The sequence below is a fragment of the Hemiscyllium ocellatum genome, chromosome 32 (genome assembly GCF_020745735.1).
Source record: "Hemiscyllium ocellatum isolate sHemOce1 chromosome 32, sHemOce1.pat.X.cur, whole genome shotgun sequence".
Lineage (NCBI taxonomy): Eukaryota > Metazoa > Chordata > Chondrichthyes > Orectolobiformes > Hemiscylliidae > Hemiscyllium > Hemiscyllium ocellatum.
The window spans coordinates 32,347,140-32,371,297 of record NC_083432.1 but is presented as its reverse complement, the minus strand read 5'-3'; the positions used below and the strand labels follow the sequence as shown (position 1 = coordinate 32,371,297).

The 24,158-nt window shown below is 40.2% G+C and overlaps 1 protein-coding gene across 1 annotated transcript; it reads right to left on the bottom strand.

Annotated features, from left to right (window-relative positions):
* Positions 1–21,070: 21,070 nt before the first annotated feature.
* Positions 21,071–23,216, bottom strand: LOC132830795 (protein HEXIM1-like). The gene has a single exon (XM_060848647.1). The coding sequence runs from the start codon at positions 23,199–23,201 to the stop codon at positions 22,089–22,091; it is 1,113 nt and encodes a 370-aa protein (XP_060704630.1). The 5' UTR covers positions 23,202–23,216; the 3' UTR covers positions 21,071–22,088.
* Between the last annotated feature and the right edge of the window lie 942 nt (positions 23,217–24,158).

Genomic DNA, 24,158 nt, shown 5'->3' with positions numbered 1-24,158 from the left:
CATATTCTGCGTGTATTTAAGTACAACACTCAAATCCTCTGTTGACTGTCCCCTTCTTACAGTTATCCCCTTCTCTGCTGTGCATGATGTTAGATTCCTGACCCTTTCCATATTCTCTGTCCTATTCCTTGTTCTGGAAACTTTAATAACGTTTGCTAAGCCCTAACCCCCTTTTAACTCTTTCCATAATTTTCCAGGCAATCTAAATCCCTTTCCTTACAATTTAGTCTGAAGTCTTTTCCCCAATCCTAGTTGTGGATTTGTCAGGACTCTGGTCCCAGCATGATTCAGGTGGAGGCCATCTCATCGGAACAGCTCCCTCCTTCCCCAATGTTTCATGAATTCAAACCTGTTTCTCCCACACCATTCTTTGAGCCATGCATTAATCTTGCTTACTGTGCACCAATTTTCTCTTGACTCCAGTAGCAATGCAAAGATTATTATTTTTTGGTTTTGCATTTTAATTTAGCCCCTAGCTACTCATATTCCTCAGCATAACCCTGTTCTTCTTTGTATCTATATCAGTGATACCTATGTGGACCATAACAATTGGAACTTGCTCCTCCCACTCTTAGTTCCTCGGCAGGCCAGGTGAAATATCCTAAGCCGTGCACTAGGCAGGCAACACAACCTTCAGGACTCTTGATCTGGACCACAGAGAACAATGTCTATTTTCCAGATTATACTATCTCCAATTACAACTACATTTCCCTTTTCTTCCCCCCCCCCCCCCCCCCCCCCGCCTCTTGAACAATCTCCTGTACCATGATGCTACGGTCAGTTTGCTCATCCTCCTAACAGTCCCAATCTCATCACACAGGGAGGAAGAATCTCAAACTTATTAGTCAAGCTCAAGAGCAGAGGCTCCTTCAGCGCTACCTCCTGGATCCTTCTGCCTTCCTCGCTGGTGTTCACCTCTTTCTGTCCCTGACTACTGACCAAATTCAAGGTAGTCAATCTAATGCGTGTGACTGCCTCCTGAAAACAGTGCCCAGGTACCTCTCCTCCTCCCTGATGTGTCTTAGTGTTCAAAGCTCAGACTCCAACTCATCAAGTCTGAGCCAGATTTCCTCAAGCAACCAACATTTATAACAGACGTGGTTGCAATGAACCTCAATGGGGTCCACCAGTTCCCACATAATGCAGGTACAATGCATCGCATGACCCAGCATCTCTATTTTATTTATTTAGTTCCTAATTTTTAAATTTTTGGATTTTTAAAAAAATCCTATGAGTTTTTAAATTCATAGCCTGTAAATATTTCCCCTATTTACCTTCAACCTGAAAGTAATGTATAATAGTCAAATTAGTGGGTATCACTAACCAATGAACTGATGGTATACGTGTGATGTCATTCTTTTGCCCTGGGCCTTTGTTTCCAGGCTTCAATTTATTCTGTCTAAAACAATTGAGCTAAAAGAAACAGAAACAAGGAGCACCTCCTCTCCTCTGCACTGAATTCCCACTCACCTCCAAATTGCCCAAACTATGTACTCTGCACACTGTATGTGATCTCTCCTCCTGAATGCATGAAGCTTACTGACCTCATTGGACATGTCAGGAATGGTGCTACAAAGCCACTCTTGGTTGTGGACATTGAAATCCCCAAGGCTGAATACATTCTGTGTCCTTTCAACTCAGTACTTCCTCAAAGTGATGTTCAGTATGTACTGCATCCTTAGCTGAGGGAGGTGCTAATCAGCAGAATTCTTTGTCCACGCTTGATATGGCATGTGACTTCATATGGTCAATGTTGACAACTCCCGGATAACTCCTTCCTGATTGTATTGAATGTGCTACCACATCTGATTGGACCATCCTGCTGATGGGACAGCAGTTTGTAGTACTTGTGTCAGTCATGGAATTATACCTTGCAAAAAAGGTCAGGCTGATACTTGACCAGTTGATGCTGAGCGGTTTGTCCGTTTCATTCCTTTGTTTATGCTTCATAGCAGTTAGATATAAGTTAGTAACTTGCTAGGGCACTTCAGAGGGTGGTTAAGACTGTGGATCTGGAGTTATATGTACCTAGATTAGCACTAAAAATCATGAGAGAAGGAACCAGATTTGCAATATATTTGGGTAATGATGGTTTGGTAATTCTTGATGAAGGGCTCCTGCCCGAAATGTCGATTTTCCTGCTCCTCAGATGCTGCCTGACCTGCTGTACTTTCCCAGCCACCCTCTAATCTTAACTGAAATGGTGTCAGCTAGTTGTTGTAAAAAAGTCATTTGCTCGAAGAAATGAAGTTGACAAATCTCGGAACAGTGATTTAGAAACAGGAAGAGATAAAATAATTGTCAAAAATAGAAAATTATGTCAAGTGAGGATGCTGACTTAGTCCTGAGTTTTGGCATTTTCTTTTTCTGTCTGGTCTTTTCCTGATATATATCTAAAATCACCAGACCATAGTTCACCTTTTACAATACCTATCAAGAAATCAATTAAAAAACAAAGGACTGGAAATACTCATATGCTGTATGTGACAGTGTTAACATTTAAGGTCAAATGTGATTCTTCTTCATAGTGTTCTGAAGTTACATTTAACTCAAAGTTAACTATTTCTCTCTTCCCAGATGCTGCCAGACATGGATTATATTTCACACTTTGTTCTTATTTCCAACATCTGCAGTATTACATAGCAAACCACTTTATTCGCCATGACATCCTGCATTGCCAAACGGTCAAGTTAATAAAGTTCAGAAAAAGTGGATGTCAATAAAGGTGAATAAAAAGAAAAGGTGAACATGCCCTTGACTAAAAAGTGAAAAACGACTGCCAATTTGAATTCTGCTTGTCACCAACTTCCTCTTTACAATTTTCATTATTGGTTTGGCACAGTCACTTTCATAGACCAGATCTGTCTTGATTCTGTGTCACTATCATTTTAGTAGCAACTATCTCTCTCACTGTTATTCTGCCTTTTTACAATTTTACTACCATAATTTTATGAATAGAAAACATATTCTCGAAAGCTTTACTTAGAAGTTGGGATGTATACTCGCCATAAATTCCAAAATGACCTTTTGCGGGTAAATAAGAACCACCTCTTGTTTTCATTAATTTCCTTGAACTTAAATTTCTGATTATTTATTTCAAAGATTAATGTTTATTGATTAGACTGCTGCTGAAAAGTAACTGATCAGTTTCAATTCCTGCTGTACTTGGATAGGAAATATTCCAGTGAGGAGGGAGACCAAGTATGGCAAGGTAAGGGACCTTTGGACAATGAGAGAGGTTATGAATTTAGTCAAAAGGGAAAAAAAAAGCATATGTAAGGTTTAGGAAGCTAAAATTGTACAGAAACTGTGAAGAATATAAAAAACTCAGGAAAGAACTCAAGCGGGGAATTAGGAGAGCAAATAGGCTTAAAGAGACTCGCAAGGCATTGTATACGTACATTAAAAACAAGAGGATAACTAGGGAGAAGGTAGGATCACTCAAGGATAAAGGAGGGAATTCATGCTTGGAGACAGAGAATGTGGCTGGGTTCCTAAATAAGTACTTTGCATTTTTTTTTAGATTAGATTAGATTAGATTTACTGTGTGGAAACAGGCCCTTCGGCCCAACAAGTCCACACCGACCCGCCGAAGCGCAACCCACCCATACCCCTACATTTACACCTTACCTAACACTACGGGCAATTTAGCGTAGCCAATTCACCTGACCCGCACATCTTTGGACTGTGGGAGGAAACCGGAGCACCAGGAGGAAACCCACGCAGACACGGGGAGAACGTGCAAACTCCACACAGTCAGTCGCCTGAGTCGGGAATTGAACCCGGGTCTCAGGCGCTGTGAGGCAGCAGTGCTAACCACTGTATTTGTATTCACCCAGAAAGATATAGAGGTTAGTGGGATTTGTGTGGAGCGTTCGAATATGCTACGGCAATTTGAGATCAAGAAAGAAGTGGTATTGGGTGTCTTGAAGAGCATTTACATGGATGAATCTTTACAGCCTGATGGTATCTACCCCAAGTTATTGAGAGATTCAAGAGAGGAGATTGCTGGAGCCTTGACCAAGACCTTTGTGTCCTCATTAGCCACTGGAGTGGTGCCAGAGGACTGGCGAGTAGCTTATGTTGTTCCTCTGGTCAAGCAGGGAAATAGGGATAATCCAGGAAACTATACACCGGTGAGTCTCACATTGGTGGTTGGGAAGTTATTGGAGAGAATTCATAGGGATAGAATTTATGCATATTTGGAAAAGCATAGCCTAATTAGGGACAGTCAGCATGGCTTTGTGCAGGGCAGGTTATATCTTACTAACTTGATTGAATTTTGAGGAGATGACAAAGGTGATTGATGAGGGTCGAACAGTGGATTCTCGTAAGGCTTTTGACAAGGTCACTCATGGTAGGCTCATCCAGAAGATTAAGATGCATGGGATCCAGGGTGACTTGGCTGCATGGACTCAGATTTGGCTTGCTCATAGATGGCAGAGGGTAATGGTGGAAGGTTGTCTTTTGGGCTGGAGGTCTGTAACTAGTTGTGTCCTGCAGGGGTCCATACTGAGGCCTCTGTGGTTTGTGATATGGATGAAAATGTAGATGGGTGCTTGCAGACAATACAAAGGTCGGTGAGGTTGTGGATAGTGTAGAAGATTGTCAAAGGATACAGCGGGATAAAGATCAGTTGCAGAAATGGCAGATGGAGTTTAATCCATGCCAGTGTGAGGTGCTACACTTTGGGAGATCAAATGTTAAGGAAAAATATAGTTAATGGCAGGACACTGAACAGCATTGATGTACAAAGGGATCTTGGGATTCATGTCTATACCTCCCTGAAATGGATCACATAGTAGATAGGGTGGTGAAGAAGACATATTGCATGCTTGATTTTATTGGCCGGGGAACTGAGTACAAGAGACAGGATGTCATGTTGCAGCTTTATAAGACTTTAGTTGGGCCGCACTCAGTTCTGGTTGCCACATTACAGGAAGGATGTGAAGGCTTTGGAGAGGGTGCAGCGGAGGTTTATCAGGATGTTGACAATAGAGGGAATAAGCTATAAAGAGAGGCTAGGAAAACTGTTTTATCTGGAGCAGCGGAGGCTGAGGGGAGATTTGGTTGAAGTCTATAAATTTATGAAATGCATAGATAGGGTTGATAGTCAGAATCTTTTTCCCAGAGTTGATACGTCTAATATTAGGAGACATGCATTTAAAGTGATAGGAGAAAATTCAAAGGAGATATAAGGGGCAAGTTTTTTTTTACACTGGCAATAGTGGGGTGTCGAACACACTGTTATGGGTGATAGTGGAGGTAGATATGATACAAGCCTTTAAGAGATTTTTAAATAAGCACATGAATATACATGGAATGAAGGGATATAGACCATGGATAGGCAGAAGGGGTTTAATTAAATTTGGCATCATGCTGGGCACAACATCGTGGGCCGAAGGGCCCATTCTTGTACTGTACAGTTCTATGTTCTAAAATCCTTGTACACATACCTTACTGCCCCAAGCCAGCCACTGTAAATACCGTCTGTGAATGAAACACAATAAACTTTCAGATGATTCAATGCTGTATTGAGAAATCTGATTATCAAGTATAGCATGTCATGTGCAAAGTAGTAAACACCATTGGCAGACTACTTGAGCTTTGTACATTTTACCAGGGTGGAAGTCAGCTGCACAACAAAATTCGGTGGAAACAGGTCATTGGTCAGGTTCGCTTTCTACTTTTGTTGATAAAGAGTCAATTTAATTGCAGTGTTGTGAAAAGTCTAAATACATATTATAAACATTCAAGTCACATTTGACGTTATGAAAATAAGAATTTGTATTATATTTGTGCGAATCATGTATTTGGAAAATTATGGCATTCAGGCACTGAATCTTCAACATCCATTAAGCAATCCTGTTCTCATCTCCAATATTCGATATGCCTCTTCCAGCAGTCTATTGTGCATTTGCTTTATCAAATGCTGCATAATCAGCACTTCATTTTCTTCCAGTTTAAACTTTTATTTTGAGACTATATTGTAGGGCCAATACAATCTTTCCAGCCATTCAGAAAAGTAGCAATAACTGGTATCCATGACATCCCACACCAGTAGCTGAAGGAGTCACAGTCAATGATTTATTTGCATAGAATCCATTAATAAAAATGTTATCTCCACAAGAGCTAAAAGTTATCTTGTCCACTATGACCATAAAGGTTTAACTAATTCTTCGCAGAAGTCATTATGCTGTTCTAATTTGCTGGGAAACATGACAAATGATTATATTTGTCATAAAGTGCTTTGAGTTTTTCCCTCACCATCTTTTATATAAAGAAGGCATATGTTCTTTGGATGCTGAATTAGAGTTGACAATATTCCAGCATTGCCCTTGAGGCTACAGTTAAAGGTTAATTCCCAATGAGAAAGGTCACAGTTATATTAAAAGAGGTGTTATTACTTCCATTTTCTGTGAACACTTGTTTATTCGTTGTAAGAGCTTTTGGAGGTGGGAGCTAAAGAAAGACGTCCAACCAAAATTGAAAAACATAAAATATATGGGGTAGCTGCTTGCAGTGACAAATTAGAAGGTAGGAAGTGAATGCACGGAAGTGCTTTCAGTTTCCTTCAAAGATCAAAACTTCACTTAAGTGAAATAGCAATGTAGCAATAATCCACAATAATGGTGCAAGTTAACAGTGACAAGGACATTTCCTTTTTTATGAAATATTTCCCAGAGTTTTGCTAACACATCTGACTTTCCATCTGCTCCTTGCAGCATTATAGCGGCAACGTCAAAACCCAGTTCCCTCTATTATCATGATCGCCCGAAGTATTAATGTCATTCTAACATTAACAATTCTGTCAAGATTGGTCTCGTGTCATACATTCATGTAAATGTCTTTCATTTACGATGATCAAATATAGGAAAAGTGATTTCAAATAACTAAATATAATTACAGTGCAGGTGAGGAAAACAGTAATTCCGTTCTCTGTATATCATCAGCAGCTATACGGCAGGTGGTGGTGGGTGAGGGGAAAAACATGTGTGATGGTGGTGTTGGTGAACTACCAGTGAGTTCTCAACTCAAAATTTCAAAGGCGAGGAATTGAACACATGAAAGACAGAAGATGCTTCAATTTGAAGTATGTTTGTACTCTCCTTTGATTGACTATAAAAATTACACCATCAAAGTCCTGTGGAGAAGCTGCTTATTGCTATGGGAGTAGGAAGTAAACATATAAAAAAAATTAAACCTTCCATTGGAAAAAAGGAACAGTATGGAAGAAAAAAAATGATTTTTATTTTTGGCAATTCAACAGTTTGTCAATTTATTAAATTGTATATTTTTGAAAAATGCATTTTGTTCACCTCACGCTGTATACCAACTGAAAACTGTGCTTTTCTCACCAGACACAGGCACTAAAATGATTAGGATTTAGACAATTCTCTCTGACAGACCTTGGTCAACAGGTCACTTTAAATGGCAGGAAAATAAATTTCAACTGAAAATGAATTTTGATTTCCAACCATTCCAATTTTTTTCTGGTTCATAGAAAAACGCATTGATGTCATGGACCTATTGGTATGCTTTCAGTTGATGAAAAGATGAATTACAGTGACACCACAGTTATAAACCTTTTAGTTTGAGGAAAGAGAATATTCATTCAGAGAGAACATGCTCATTCAGATGAGAGTGAACTACTGAAATCTTCAATCACAAAATTTAGAATGAGGCTCATTATATAATTTAGTGCATTTTATTCGTTGAAAATCTCATTTAATTCCTGATGGTACTTCTTCACATAAGACCCATATATTCAAACAGCTTTTCAAGTGACAATTCAACTGCACTCCTGAACGTAAGCATTGCTATTTATGTTCGAAGTGTTCACAGCACTGTGTGATCCGATCCACAGCAGATATCCAGACTACTTTCCAAAAAGAGTCATTATTGGGATCAGGAACTCAATCTTAACGTCCGTGGAGATTATTCCTGACTGAACCATGTTTGCAAGGTGTATTGCCATAAGAAGCTGTGCATCCGCATTACAGTGACAAGTGCTGTTAAATGCCTTCAATTACAGCACACAGCATGGGACAATGAAATAATGTACCATATCGAAAATCTACAAAACCGTTAATTTGAAAATAGGAGCATGTAACAAGCTATAATCTTGTGTATCCTTGAGTTTTCTCTCATTCCCACTTATCTATTGTGTTGCAGAGCTCAACGTGCCGTTTATTAAACCAACTGAGAATCAGCAAAATTGACCCACAGGCAGACAATGAATTACATACAATAAACATTGAATTAGAATTCATGGGGCATGGGCAAGTACCTTACAGCAATCAGGAAGCAAAAAAAGCTATCGATAACCAGAGGTGCCAATAAATAACATGACATACACTTACCCTTTTGATTTTAGACACCTATTTGTTTTATGTGCCTCCTTTCAGAGACCCATGTTTAAAAATCTTACATCTTTGGTAGATACTCAAGACGTATGATTTAAGCATGTCTAAACTGGCAGTCTTTCCCCTGTAGCTGTTGAAACACTCCAAATAAGGCTCAGAAGAACACACTGCTGTTAATTCACCTTCCAAACTAATTTTCCTTCTATGAAGAAAAGTCCTTATCTTTCCTCTTTATTGTGGCATTATTGTGCAGCCAAGTTGGAGAAATCACTACTTGGAGGATTTCACTGGCGACCTATTTCCCAATCTGTCAGATACATATTTGTTTACCTACTTTCTATACCACCATACAAGTTCTTGCTTTATTTGCATTTTTAAACTGCATATTTCACAAACTGATAGAGGCAAAGAAGCAAAACTAATGCTCTAATAATAGAAACTTGAATGACTACACTTAAGTATTTAATTGACCAAAAAGTGCTTAGAGAGGCCCTGAGGTCATGAAAGGTGCTTTATAGAAATTAAATTCATTCTTGAGATACAAAAAGATTTCTTGCACCCTCCATTAATTATTACCTTAGCATCTCCCCACATTCACAGCAATCTTTTCAACACTGTTATCTTCAAGCAATATCACTCAAACAAAAGGATGGATTTCAGTAAAACGTGGTTAAAAAAGGTACAGCCCAAAGAAGGACTAATATAATTTTTGCTGAAGCTGTGGATTGGATCAAAGACTTCTTTTAAGAGATTCTTTAAAATAGGGAGATGGGGTGAACTGACTATTTCTTAAAGACTATTGTAGGTTGTTTTATGATGTGAACAAAGTTTTCAGAGCAGGTTGTTGGATGTAGATTGGTCTAAAGCTTCAGTAAGACAGAAACTCTGAAAGATCCTTTTTGCAGCTTTTTAGTATCAACCAGACAGGGAAAAGGCTAAAGGAAGAGCTACATACCTGTAATAATTCACAGAGGTAAGCAATTAATGTTTTCTTAATTTGCTAATTCTGTATCCTGTTCAGCATAATAAAACCAATTAGTCAGGTGGGTAGAAGCGCAACATCATATCTGGTGGCAAATTTAGTCTTTTCCTCTTGCATCCCAATCCCTGGCTGGAAGCCAAGCTGATGAAAGGCTCTGGCCCGAAACACCAATTTTCCTGCTTCTCTGGTGCTGCCTGACCTACTGTGCTTTTCCAGAAACATTCTCTCAACTCTGATCTCCAGCATCTGGAGACCTCACTGTCACCTGTACCAAAATGTGGCAGAATCATCTAGTGACATGATACTGATGAAATATGAACCATTAAGTTTTGGCTTCAATTACCAAATTTTAATACTTGTTCTTTTGATGAATGGTGGTGTTTGTTTTAGAAAAAGTAAAGAAGCCAACTTAAGAATGCCCACAGTGGTCATCTGACCAAAAACTCAGGGAATCAATGTAAAATAAAACCAGTTGAACTGGTTAACAATTATCAGCAAACTGGCGACTTCTATTTTTAATTTATTTCTGCATGATAAGTTTTACAAATTTAAGATAAAAGACTTGCCTACAAACAAATCCCAGAAACGAGCTACATTTCAACCATTTTGGCAGAGCAGACAAGATGACTTATACCTGGAATTGAATGCAGCAGGGTAAGGGGGGGTTGGGGGTGGGGGGAGGGGTGGTGGTGCTCACTCTGCTCTTGCTCAGAAAGGACAACACTAATTTCAAGAAAGTTCCAACACCATGAATTTAAAAGGTATCTGCAATATTCACAGCTGCTGCTGATCCTGGACACCACAGGTGGCACAGTGGTTAGCACTGCTGCCTCACAGCGCCTGAGACCCGGGTTCAATTCCCGACTCAGGCGACTGACTGTGTGGAGTTAGCACGTTCTCCCCGTGTCTGTGTGGGTTTCCTCCGGGTGCTCCAGTTTCCTCCCACCGTCATAAAGATGTGCGGGTCAGGTGAATTGGCTATGCTAAATTGCCCGTAGTGTTAGGCAAGGCGTAAATGTAGGGGTATGGGTGAGTTGCGCTTCGGCGGGTCGGTGTGGACTTGTTGGGCCGAAGGGCTTGCTTCCACCCTGTAAGTAATCTAATCTAAAAAAAACCAACCATGGTCTCATGAAGAGCAGGTTGTTGGATGGTACTCCAGGGGCATCTTTAACACTGCATATTCTTTGATCTTCCCGTTTGTATTTGACATTAATATCAACTTGTTCTAAAAAGAAGTACCCAATTAGGAAGGGGGTTAAAGTCTTTATTTTTCTACTTGGGATTATTAATCAATAAACGTCCTTTTCCTTTCACTCAAGGAAACCTTTTAATTGGATCCTTCATCATTTTTTGGTAGTTTAGTTTACAAAAATGTAGTTAACAGAGGTATAGCCATATGTTAAAAGGATAATTAAATCTTTGTTGTGGGCAACCAGCGAGGTTGAAAACAGGTGGTGGACCCCTTCTCATCTGGTCGTAACACATGTAACCCATCAGATGGGTTTCCCCTTCCCTTTCACCAAGAATTGCCTGGCTAATATTCAGCATCAAGGACAACTTGAAATTCCATTGAATAGAGAGGGGCTCTCCTACAGCCTGATAATCTGCATGTCTATGGAACGAATCAAAATCTCTGCTCAGCAGACAGTTGAAGAAATATCTGTAATCTACGGGAAGGTGGGCAGGGGGAGGAAAGAGAAAATGATTTGAGGCTTTTAACTGAATGGGGCTAGCAACAACATTCCAAGATTTCAGATAACGCAATAAAAAGAAGATGACTTAGAATAATGAAAAGTTATAGCTAGGTTAGGTATAGTAAAACATGTTTCAAAAGGAAAAGCACAGCATACAAAGGACAGAAACAGGACATTCAGTGCAATCAGTAATCTGTCTCCTACTTATAAGTGCAAAGTGGAGCGTTTCAATAAATTACCGTCTTACCATTCTTAGACTGAAAATATCAGAGCACACTGTTACTTTTATCAATTAGATAGAAGTTATTCTCCAGACCTTAGTGGCCACACAAGTTCAGATGTCAGTATTTTATTAAGTTTCATATAGAAACACCAATAAATGGTGTGGAACAAATATACACATCTCCGTCTATGACAGGAGTGAATATCTGCCCAGTACTCTACACACACACATTTAAAGACAATAACAAAAAAAAGCTTTATCTTCTATAAATCAATTGTTGCCTAATCACATAAGGAGGGTTGGGTCTTGATGTTACTCTGGCTAGCATGCAAACGTTCTTCTGTATTGATCATTATCAGGATTTTGATAACAACTTTTAAATGAGAATGGACTGTTATTCCCTGATCAAGGCCATTGTGGTAAGGGGCACATACATCCACTCATGTTATTTATTTCTCTCTTCCTCTGAATCTCAGATAGTTATGAACTTGTCATGGCTGAGGGACAAAATGGATTATAAGATAAGCATTAAACTGTTAAGTTGAGACATAGGCACGTTGCTCAAGGAGGGTAATCTTTTATACTGTACAACAATTTTCATAGGAAAAATGCACAAATTTCATCAGTCAGGAATTGAAAAGCTCAGGTAGCTCCAACCATTTCTATTCTACCTCTGGAACTGTACAGTAGGCACTGGAATCCAGTTTACACCGAAATCCAGTTTACACCAATTGTTAAGGCTGATTTAGCAATCTTGAATGTTATAAAGTGATCACTGCAGGTTTCATTCTAGGGGAAGAAAATGCCATTAAATATTGTGCTGCAATTTTCCATAAATTAATTGCAAGGCTTCCTCACACTTCAATTTTGCAGTTCACTAGGAAACTTGTAACAAAAAATTAAGGACAATGGAGGCATAACCTTCTGAAATTCATATTGAGTGACTGGGCGACATAACTGTGATCTCTGCAATGGATGGAACTCATCAGACAGGTAGTTATTGTGTCTGCGCATTTCTTTCTTTAGTGTTTTTTCTTCTCTAACTCTACGACACAAGAAAGGTGTCAGGACAATACACTCAGGACTGGTTAGGGTATTTCAATGATGAGGGGTTTGCACGTGCAGAGGAGTGAAGTAAGAAGAACCTAGTGTCCTGGTGTGATGGGGGGAAAACAGTCAGTCAAGGCAAGAAAATAAGGGGCCTAAAACGCATTGTCAGTACCTGTCCAATTGTGTTCACTGGCAGAATCCTTACAGGGTTTTGAGATAATCTGTAACATTTCAGTTACACCACAGTGTGATTTCAGACAATGCCTTTTAAAATGCATTGAAGGGAAAGCCTGTTGATCAAGTTCAGCAATGTCCTGTAGTGGTAAGTTTAATACTGAAAAATAATATACATATTCAATGAAGAGTGAACACAAACACACAATACTATTTCCTGCACAGTAAAGGGAATGCCATGTGACATTTCATGGTAACTATGATGCTTGCCAGTGCTTTTAGCTTTCTATTTGAGAAATAATGATGATATACACATGAATAAAGCTAAACCAATCTAAAATGAATTATGTAAAAGTTAAATTTAAGTTTGGAAAACACTACTGGCACCGTTGCGCTCTCAAATCTTACATTAAAGCCCAGATGCGGTTTCTTGTAGATGTAGCATTGTCAGTTGACGTTACCTTTCACATTAAAAAGCTTCTCGGCTGATAAACAATTATGATTTTTATTCATATTGCTGACACTTCAAGTTTTAATTCTGATCACATAAGAAAAAGCAAAAAGAAAGTCAAAGTGCCACCATTCCAGTTTCAATATCAGGGACATTGACAAAATCTCAGCTAATATTCCACCTTCTGACCGGCATCTTATTTTGAAATAATTAATCTGGTCATTAGTGGTTAAATATTTTGAAGACTCAAAAAGCAATACAGTGTTGAGTGGACATCCCCAGAAAGGTAACTCACTCATCAGTCATTCCATTCGGGTTGGACGCAGATCCTAGTCTAACAAAAATAGGAACTGAGATCAGTTTTGTTTGCAAGCCTTTGAATACATTTCCATCGTTAAGAATATTATATTTCTAAAGATGAATACTGCTCCCAGAGTTCGTAGAAAGTATTGTTAATTTTGAAAGCTATGTGGATAATGACTTAAACATTAACAGCTTGTGAACAGTGGAAATCCATTATATTTATGCGAGTTCTAAGCAGGAGCACTGATCAAGAATGTAGTGAAATCAATATGGTGAAAGTGAACAGCACCAAAAATGATTAAAGTGGATTAGTTTAAATTTGAATCCTTGCAGTTTCACAATACAAAAGATCTAAGTCTTCTCGATCAGTCAAACTTCACCCAACAAGACTGTATGAGGAAGCATCTTCAATGCACCAATGGGATTGGGGTTGTCAAGTCAGATTTGATTTCTTGTGAAATTGGAAATGGATTAAGTACAATAACTCATTTTTCTCATGATTGTTTTAATGGAAAGCCAAATACTGGATTTCCATCAACTGAAGTAAATTCCTAAGGAGCCATTTACTGTAACCTAGGGATACATTATGGATTAAATGAAGTGTGCCAAAATTTCACGGCCAGAAATTACAAATGTTAAACTTATGTGCATTCTGAAAGATGCCAGCATGTGTTTAACATTCCACGTTGCACTGCAACCATTAAACCACTATAAAAATGACAAATGTTAACAGTCAAGGATTTCCAATCATGTTCTTGTCTGTTAGGAGGAATCATTTGAGTCTTTATATTGCATTTGGCCGTTGGAAGGGCAGCATGTAAGATGGGAGGTGTAAAACATAAAATAACAGAACAAAATGGGAGTGCGAGTAATATATTAAAGAGGTAGCAATAGATCAAGATTTAGAAAGCAGGTTGGGATAATTGTTCCCATCTTCTTGGTATGCTACTCTGTCTGGTTTCTGATTCACATGTTGACATGCATCAAACACTGATTAGACTGTATCCAGTTGTTTCATTGAGGTTTGTATTCTGGGAGATACATGAGGCTGCACGTAGATCTGCATGAAAAGTACAATGTACAAATACACATTCTGATTGGTTTTTCCTCAAGCACCAGTGTGACTACGGATAAAAAGACAACGTTTAAAAATGGTATGAATAATTGACTAGGCTGTGAAAAGGGAGAGCGAAAAAGAACTTAGAGAAAAGTTCATTTGGTTTAGATATGCATTAGAATATTGTTCAAATCATTCCAATCTCACCTTCCAGAGTTCCCCATTATTGTATCTAGTGGTTTAGCACTCTTACTGCAAAGAGATATTTCCTGTGTCCTAACAAACATATCAGTAATAACACAGAATCCATGCACTTTTGTTCTGAAATAAACCACCCTGATGAGTTTCACCCACACATAAAACTCCAGCCTGTGAAATAATATTCCTTCAGGTTCACAGAGATATCCAAATTCCTTTACATCCAACTGCTGGTTTTGTAGTCCCCAAAAACACTCATTATTTTTTCTTCCTGTGACAAGCAGTCCATCACTATGTTCTCAGCTGCAAATTTACTTTCCTACAAAGAAAAGTTACTTGTTCCCCAGTTCTAAACAGTTTTTATAGATTGACTTCTAAACCAGTAGCAATGAGCTTTCAGCCAGTGTGCACTCACAGGGAGAAAAATTGTATCATGAAGTAGCATGTTAAAAATAGAAAAAGCAAGCCAATCATTTCTAACCGAGAGCAACTTCCTCAGTAACTAAGTTGCCTGCAAGGAAATTAGCCTCTGACTTCAGGAAGTCAGAAGAATTAGGCCTCGTCATTTTAAAGGGACGGGCCATATTGCAAACAGCCTAGCAAAATATGGAGATTACTGTGTGTCTTTAAAAAACAATGGAACCTCTAACAACTGGCAATTGCTAACACTGTATGTTATTAAACAAGAGATATACAAATTAATTATACAGTTAATATTTCATTTAAAATGCAAATTTATCACTGCCTTTGTCATACCTCTGGTATATATGTCCCCACCCCATGGCACCTCGATTAAGCACAGTCTGCACAGGTGGGTCAGGCACCTCCACTGCATTCTTCCAATCTCTAATCCGAGGATTTACAATTTCAACCTTACCGCTCCCCATTGAAACCTCTCAATACTCATGCCCACAAGAAAACTCCTCCTCTGGAAAATCCCACCTCTGTTACAGTCCTCTCTCCAATTACTTTCCGGCGTCCAGTATCCATGTTCCTTGGCAACACAGTAAACAAGTCTATTAAGATATGTTTTTCAATGGAACAGTAATTAAAAGCCCTTCATGAAGATATCTTGTTTCCAAAGGTTACCACTCGCCCAGCAATTGCTCGTTAGCACATTCACACGTGCCAAAGTTTTCTTCTTTCACTCTTCCACCATTAAGTTAAAAATTCTCGTGCAAGTTCTTGCTTGCTAGCCCCGTCCTTGCTGTCATCCCATTCTCTCCAGCTCTGCATTCTTGCTGGTGCAATTTGGATCAATTAGCATCAGGTGCTTCTCAGGTGTAGCTCCTCAAACTGGAACAGAGTCTTCTACTTCTCAGGCCCAATCTCGACAACAACCTCGGTTTGGAGTATGGCTTTGCAGGTTTTCAAAAGCATTTAAAAGTGGAAGCAAAAGTGAATATTTGCATTTTCCTCTCTTGGGAAAAAAAAGTCCCACATTTTGGTTTGTCACTTAGCATTTAAACCTACAACTTATAAAAACAAAACATTCCCTACCTTAAGTTAGGTAGGTCTGACATATTGGAAGTATCTGTAAAAGAGGGAAGAACCATGTTGTCAATTACCAACACTTTTCACAGCCAGTACTGAGTTTCTAATCTCTGAATTCATTCATCTTACAAGTGGGAAATCAGGGACCATTCAAATGACCCTTTCTTTTAAAATGAAGTCTTCTGACAATTGTGCAACTTATTCTATCAAATCTCCAAGCAGCTCTGTGCTAATCATTTGTTAATATACCAAAAGAAAAGGATCCCCCAAGAAGACTTCACATTCCACTGAATGTTTGTTCAGATTCCCTAATATATATGCATGAACCTTACAAAACCTGATGTGCCAGCAATACAATCTTGAAGGAAGATTTTTACCGCTCACATTTAACAATGAAATCATAAACTGGCCTTTTATAGGCCATAAATACACAGAAAGAGTTAATGTTTTGAGATTGGCATCACATTGCTTCAGAACAGTTTTGAAGATGATTCAGACCAGACTTGAGACATTAAAATGATTTCTAACTCCATAGATGCTACCAGACCGCCTGAGATTCTCCAGCATAGTGTTTCAGATTTCCAGCATCTACAATATTTCACCTGTAATAAGATCATATATTTGATAGAATTGAACAGGAATTCTGTTCTCTTGCATTACCTAAAGTTTTGCCGTGAGAATAGGAACAGTTAGAGTGACAGGGAGAGGGTAAGGGAAAAGATGTAAATTGGTGCCTTTCACCTTTTTGCATAGCCAGCTTTGAAACACACTGAACACTTGATATTTCCATTTTATCATAATCCCAGCCATTTTGTTCTGTGTAGCTCTTCACTGGATTCCTTAGAATTAGCAATTTACCAAATAAAAGCCATTTGCAACCAAATATTTAAGTCTCTTGTCCCATTGTAAACATTTCATTCTACGGTTTTGAGAGAAGAGCAATCAATGCATGTAATCTCAGCATAATTATTCATGGATGTAGGTTTGCTCCCTGAGCTTGAAGGTTCATTTCCAGACATTTCGTCATCCTATTAGGTAACATCTTCAGTGGGCCTCAGGTGAAACATTGCTGAAAATTCCAGCTTTCAATTTATATGTTTGGATTTCTTTGGGCTGGTGATGTCATTTCCTATGGTGATGCTATTTCCTGTGGTGAAGTCACTTCCTGTTCCTTTTCTCAGGGGGTGGTAAATGGGGTCTAACTCTATGTGTTTATGGAGTGTTCTGGTTGGAATGCCATACTTCTAGAAATTCTCGCCAGTGTCCTTGTTTGGCTTGTCCTAGGATGGATGTGTTGTGTTGTCCCAATTGAAGTGGTGTCCTTCCTCATCAGTATGTAAGGATACTAGAGAGGGTCATGTCTTTGTGCTAGTTGGTGTTCATGAATCCTGGTGGCTAGTTTTCTGCCTGTTTGTCCTAATGTAGTGTTTGTTACGGTCCTTTCAAGGTATTTGGTAAATGACATTAGTTTTGCTTGTTGTCTGTAAAAGGTATTTCAAGTTCATTAGGGTGCTTGACAGTCATTCTAAATCGAAGAGACTACATTGAAAATGCGAACACACTACTTACAGATACCAACACTTACCAACAAGTGGCGATGGACCAGACCCCACAACTAGAGAACAGAATCACAGCTCTACTCAAAAAACTTCAGAAATCTGGAGAAATAAATAAGGCCAACTTCCAAAAAAATGAAACCAGACTAATCCAACACACCACACTTCTACAGATCACCCAAAATTCACAAACCTGGAGGCCCCCCCCCCCTTCAGACTCAATCTCACTATCTGGAACACCAACAGATCAGCCAAGGAGCTACACCATAGACTAAACACTTAGTGTCTTTGGTCTTCAGGAATTCTTGGGTGGAGTGGTGTGAGTCTTCTACTAAGATAGAAGAGGATGAAATAGTGGTTTCCTTTGATGTAACAGCCCTGTTTACATCAATCAACATTAACCTGGCCAAGGAAACACTGACTACATTATTAGAAGACCCAAAGACAATACACCAAACACCACTAACTTCATCAACAAGGATAGTATCAAGCTAGTGGACCTATGCCTTACCACACACTTCCCCTTAAACAACAAAACCTATAGACAATCCAATGGAAAACCCATGGGATCTCCAATATCAGGGTTCTTAGCAGAGGCAGTAATGCAGAGACTTGAACAAACAGCTCTGCCAACCATCCAACCCAAACTTTGGGTCTGCTACGTGGATGACACTTTTGTCATCACTAAATGAAACAAATTACAGAAAACTTTCAATACCATCAATAATACCCTTACTGGCATAAAATTCACTAAAAGAGGAGGAAAACAACAACAAACTGCCATTCCTAGATGTCACAGTAGAACGAACAGCCAATGGAGAACTTCAAACCAAAGTCTTCAGGAAAACAACACAAGGACTAAATATTGAACTACAGAAGCAATCACCCCAACATCCACAAACAAAGCTGCATCAGAACATTTCAACAAGCCAACATACACTAACACAGAGAAACTATGCAGAGCAGAGGAAAGTCATCTATACCGTGTATTTAAAAACATGGGTCCACAATGCACACAGTCTGCCAATTTCTCAGGAACAAACCTAAACGAGCTTAAAAAAAAACACATCAATAAACGCTAGCCACTCTCCCCCACATCAAAGACATCTCAGAAATGATTGCTAGACTACTCAGACCCCTTGGCATCATGGTAGCCCACAAACCCACCAACACACTAAAACAACAGCTGATTAACTTGAAAGACCTTATACAGACAAGCAACTAACGTCATTTACAAAATACCATGCGAGGACTGTAACAAACACTACATTAGACAATCAGGCAGAAAACTAGCCACTAGGATACATGAACACCAATTAGCCACAAAAAGAAACAACCCTCTCCCACTAGTATCCTTACATACGAATGAGGAAGGACACTACTTCGACTGGGACAACACATCCATCCTAGGACAAGCCAAACAAAGACACGCATGAGAATTTGTAGAAGCAAGGCATTCCAACCGGAACTCTATCAACAAACACATCGAGTTAGATGCCATCTACCCCCCCCCCCGAGAAAAGGAACAGGAAGTGACCACCACAGGAAATAGCATCACCATAGGAAATGACATCACCAGCCCAAAGAAACCCAAACATATGAATAGAAAGCAGGAATTTTCAGCAGTGCTTCACCTGAGGCCCACTGAAGATGTTACCTAGTAGGGTGACAAAATGTCTGGAAATGAACCTTCAAGCTCAGCGAGCAAACCTACATCCAAAATCTCAACCTGAGCTACAAATCTTCTCAAAACTTTATGTTTATTCATATTAGGGATAAGTGGAGACATGGCTCAATTACTAAATTGAATAGGTCACCAACATTAGACAGCTAGGTGCGATCAGACTCAGGACACAGCAAGCCCAACATACATGTGACTTAATAGCAGTTCACTTAGTCCCCTGCAGTCTACTCTACCATTCCATTTGATCATTGCTGATCAATTACTCCATATTCCTGACAACCCAAACACCCTTTCACAACCTGGCTCATCAAAAATCTAAGCTCTGTCTTCAAAGTATTCAAATATTCCGTGTTCATCACCTCTTGAAGGAGGGAATTAAAGATTTGGAGACTTTGAAGGTGAAAAAAAACTTGTCTCTTAAATGGGGTGACCTCTTATGTTTGAAAATGCTTGGTTCCACATTCTCCCATGCAACAGTAAATTCTTTTCCACATCTATCCTGTTAAGACTCTCAGATCTTATCTATTTCAACCTTCACCTTGGTCTCTGAACTCCAGCAGACACTAGCTTAGCCTGTCCAACATTTCTTCCTTAGACAATCCATGCGTCCCAGCTATTAGGTCTAGTAAATCTCTCAAATTTCTTTCACTGCATTTGCATTCTTCCTAAAAGGGAGCAATACTTTATGAATTACTCAAGGCGTTCTCATCAGTGCCCTATCTGACTGAAGCCTCCCTATTGTTGCAATAGTTTCTTAGTATGAAAATACTAATAGTTTTAATACTAACATTTCAGGCATAGCACCTTACCCGTAATCCAGTTAAGATAGTTTCTTAAGGAAGTTCTGCTTTTAACATCAAGGAAATGACAGGGTACCAGTATGTCTTTACATTCAAATACATAGCAGGAACAATCTATTCAACACTACATGAAATGGATGCCAATTCTTAGATTGCTCATGTTGAACACAAAATTGATTGGCAACCATGGTTTTGAAATGCTGCGTCTTGTGTCAGTTATAGTTTGCGAGGTAAACATGAATAGCAAATTATGGGACTTTTTAAAAAAAAACACCCACCTGATGAAGGAGCAGCACTCTGAAAGTTAGCGCCTCCAATTAAACCTATTGGTTGACAACCTGATGTTGTGTGATTTTTAACTTTGCAAAACCGTAACATGATTTCATTCCATTACTAAAAGGAAAATTTACCATTTGAGAAAGCCTCCCAGATCATGAGTCTTTCTCACCCCATTACCATTGCATACATCCCTTATCATGATGTAAACTCAATTCCAAATCTATACCATTTCAGACAAGTTATCTTCTGTACAACATACTGAAATAAAATCTGAGTATAGTGTGAAGAATTTGATTTCATGATTGTCTGGTTCAATCCTGGCGAGTGAAGCAGGGCAACCATAGATTACGGCAGTCCAATTTTGAGCAACTCACTTGTTGGCGAGGAGGAAAAACAAAACTAAAAATCTGTTCCCAATTCCATTCAGAATTGAAAAAAAAATAAGATTTTAAACATGCAACACAGGGACATTTCTAAACTCTTAACCATTGCTGCATCCTTTGATGTTGGACCAATGAAGTTTTCCCACCCAGTTTTTAAGCAAACTTGTTCTATTATGAACACTTACATCCATTCTAGACCAAGATCAGTTGTGAAGCTGGGCCATTTGTCTTCAGGATTCTAAGAACTTAACTCTTTATGATTAAATACAGTTGGAAAGTCTCAGGTTATCCGAAATTATAAACCATGATGTAAGCACCACTTTGCCAGGAATATGAAGTTTATTTGCGACTTTAGCAGTCAAGGTACAAGATACTCTTCTCTTTAAAGACATTCATTTTTATTCTTTAAATTGTATATATATATATATATCCATTGAAAAGGTATATTTTACAAATTTAACCCCAACAATCTTGATTCTGGCTTCCAAGTATACTCTTGGGGAACTTTTCAGGTTTCTTTTAAAAAGTGTTACCATCATTTTTAATTAACAGAATTTTAAACTAAAACTACATACTGTAATTTACTGGTCAGTTTCTCTCAAACCATTTTAGTATAATGAACGAGATGCAGAATATGGGATAATGGAAACACAGGAAGCAACTGTACAGAAAATCCCATTAAAAGCAAAGGTCGGTTTCAAACTAATCTGGTGGGAAATGCACACAACTATTTGTTTTGCCTAACTAGTTGGGTTGACAAACCAATGGCATGGTGGAACAATCCAAAACTATTCCAAACCATGAACTAGATTAACGCTTTAAAACAAGAATGAGGGCACAATTTTACATGACTGGCAAGAGGATCAACAGCCTACAATGCAGCAAACTGCAGAACAACCACAAACAGCCCCATTGTTAGAGGGCTCAGAAAAAAAAGTTTTCTCCAGAGTGGCGGCAGTGATGGATTTTGTGCCATAGGCAATCATTTGGCAAAGTTTTAGTTAGCTGATAGCTAACTCAATATGAAGCTAAAATAAGGCAAGAGCACCCCCATTAAAACAGATAAACACAATGTTAAAAACATTGCACTGAATACTGTACTTCTGATAGTTTTGGTTGCTTCACGTTTATCAATAAGTGTTGCAGAAGAGATAAAATGGTTGGGGAATCACTTGTATAAAACACAAGTCAACTTTAACATCTCTGCGAAGGCAGAGGTTTAAAAATGTAGAGAAAAACAAAGTGCATCCCAATCCAAAATAATTAAGATTGTTTCAAATTTACAACGCAAGTTCAAAAGGAAAAACAATGCCGAGGAAAAAAAACCTAGACTCTGTACAGACTAAAAATATTTAGATTTATACACAGATATACATACAAGCAGAGCTCATAGTTCAATCAACACTTTCAGACAGTTTCTGCTCCTGTTTGTACAGTTCGTTCTCTTTCAGGAGCTGGAGGTTTTCTGCCCTCAGCCTCTCCATCTCCCGCTCCAGTTCCTTTAGTTTGTTGCTGTTCTCCAGCTCCCCTGCCCGGGCGATCACCGCCGCCTTGCCGCCGTCTAGGCGGCCCCTCAGCCGGTTGTTCTCGTCCTCCAGGCGGGACAGGCACTTCTCCAGCTCCAGGTACTCGCGGATCAGCTCCTGCTTGGTCATGTTCTGCAGGCTCTCGGCGTGGTACTTCTCGTAGGTCTCGGAGAAGTCCCTCTGCAGGAACTCGCCGCCGCCGTCGCCCCCCATGCCGTCGCTGCCGCTGTCCTGCTGCTCCTCCTCGTCCAGCAGCAGCAGCTCGTCCTCCTCGCTGGTCTCGTCAGACTTGACGGCCCGCCGGGGGGGGCCTCCAGCACCAGCACCCCCTCCTCCCCCCGGGTTCAGGTCGGGCTCCTCCTGGTTGTGCTCCTCCATCAGGAACTGGGTGGTGTTGTAAGGGGCCACCGTGAAGCCCTTGGCGAACATCTCGGCGCGGGTCTTGGCCGCCCGCACGCTCTCCCTCTCGTCCAGCTTCTTCTTCTCCTCCCACGACAGCTTGAAGTAGGGCTTCCAGCGCCGCTTCTTCTTGGACGGCCGACGCCGGTGCCGCTTCTTGCCTCCGGCGAGAGCGCCTCCTCCCGTTCCGCCTCCGACCCCGCCTCCCGGAGCTGCGGGCTCTTTAGCCGCGGCGGCGTCGCTCGGCTTCGGCGGCGCTCGCCCTCTGCCGTCCCGACCCGCCCGGGCGACGCTCGGAGACGGAGGCGCCCGCCCGCCCTCCGCCTGACTGCGCTCCCCCAGCAAGTCTCCCGACCCCTCCGACATCATGAGCCCCTCCTGACCCACCGGGTCAAGCGTGGGATTTATTTTTCTCTTTTTGTTGCCTCCTTCCCCAAAATGGAGTCTCTGCTCCGAGACTCCGCTTCTGTGGAGAGGACTCAGACCCAACACCCAAACAACACTGACTACTCTCAGCTTAACTGCTACTGCTCGCCCCCCGAGGCGGCCTTTATATAACCATCTGGGCGTCTCACTGCGCATGTCCCCTCCGCGCCGCTGCTCACGGGATTTGTAGTCCAGAGACTCCGCAGCCGCAACGCCGACCGCCCAACCATGAACTACAACACCCACAAACCACTGACGGCGGTTGGACGGGGAGAAAAACCGCCCGATGGACCCGTTGCTTCCGACAGCCTAAGGCCCGCCTTCACTCCATGTTTATTGGCTACTTCGCGCGGGGCGGGCATATCGCTTGGGCATCGCCGACGTTCTATTGGTTTATTTCTGCCGTCAATCATCAGCCGATGCCCGGGACTGCTTCTCCAACGCTTCTGTGTTTGAACAGGAGGGAAATATCCCTGCGCTGGGTACTGAGGCGACTGTACCAGTTTTGACCCAGAGGGTGCATGAAATAAGGATTAGAAGTGAAAATGTAATTTCATGTGTTAATGATATATTGTATTTGTATAAATGACCATATTCTAATATATTACTAAGTTTTGCGAATTTTAACAGTTCATTTCTTTTCTATTATTAATTTTATTTTAAACTTACTATTAAAGTCTCCCCCACTGAAGAATAAATTGATCCAAACTGTCACGTACCAGCTGTGAATAGGGTGATGTGTTTGTTTGGGGGCTCCATGTTTTGGAGGGTTACCCACCGAACGAAAGATTAGTTTGATTATTCTCCCTTTCCCCAAAAACAAAGCTAAAAAACGAAATTTGTTACATAACCGGTCGCTGCATTAGCCTAGCGTTTCTGTCACGTCGTTTGGTGGACACTGATCACTTTGGGGTTGTGTGGGAGGAGTTGTTGTTGAGGGGCGAAGCGATCAGTTGGTCCTAGTGTCTGAATTAAAACAAAAATACTGCACAGAGATGGGCCGCAAAACAAAATGGTGGAGCTGAAGTCCTGAAACAAGCCTCACTTGAACCCAAAAGCTCTGTTCAAAACATGTTTTATTCTGCTTAGTGTGGGTTACCGGTGTCGGAGCGC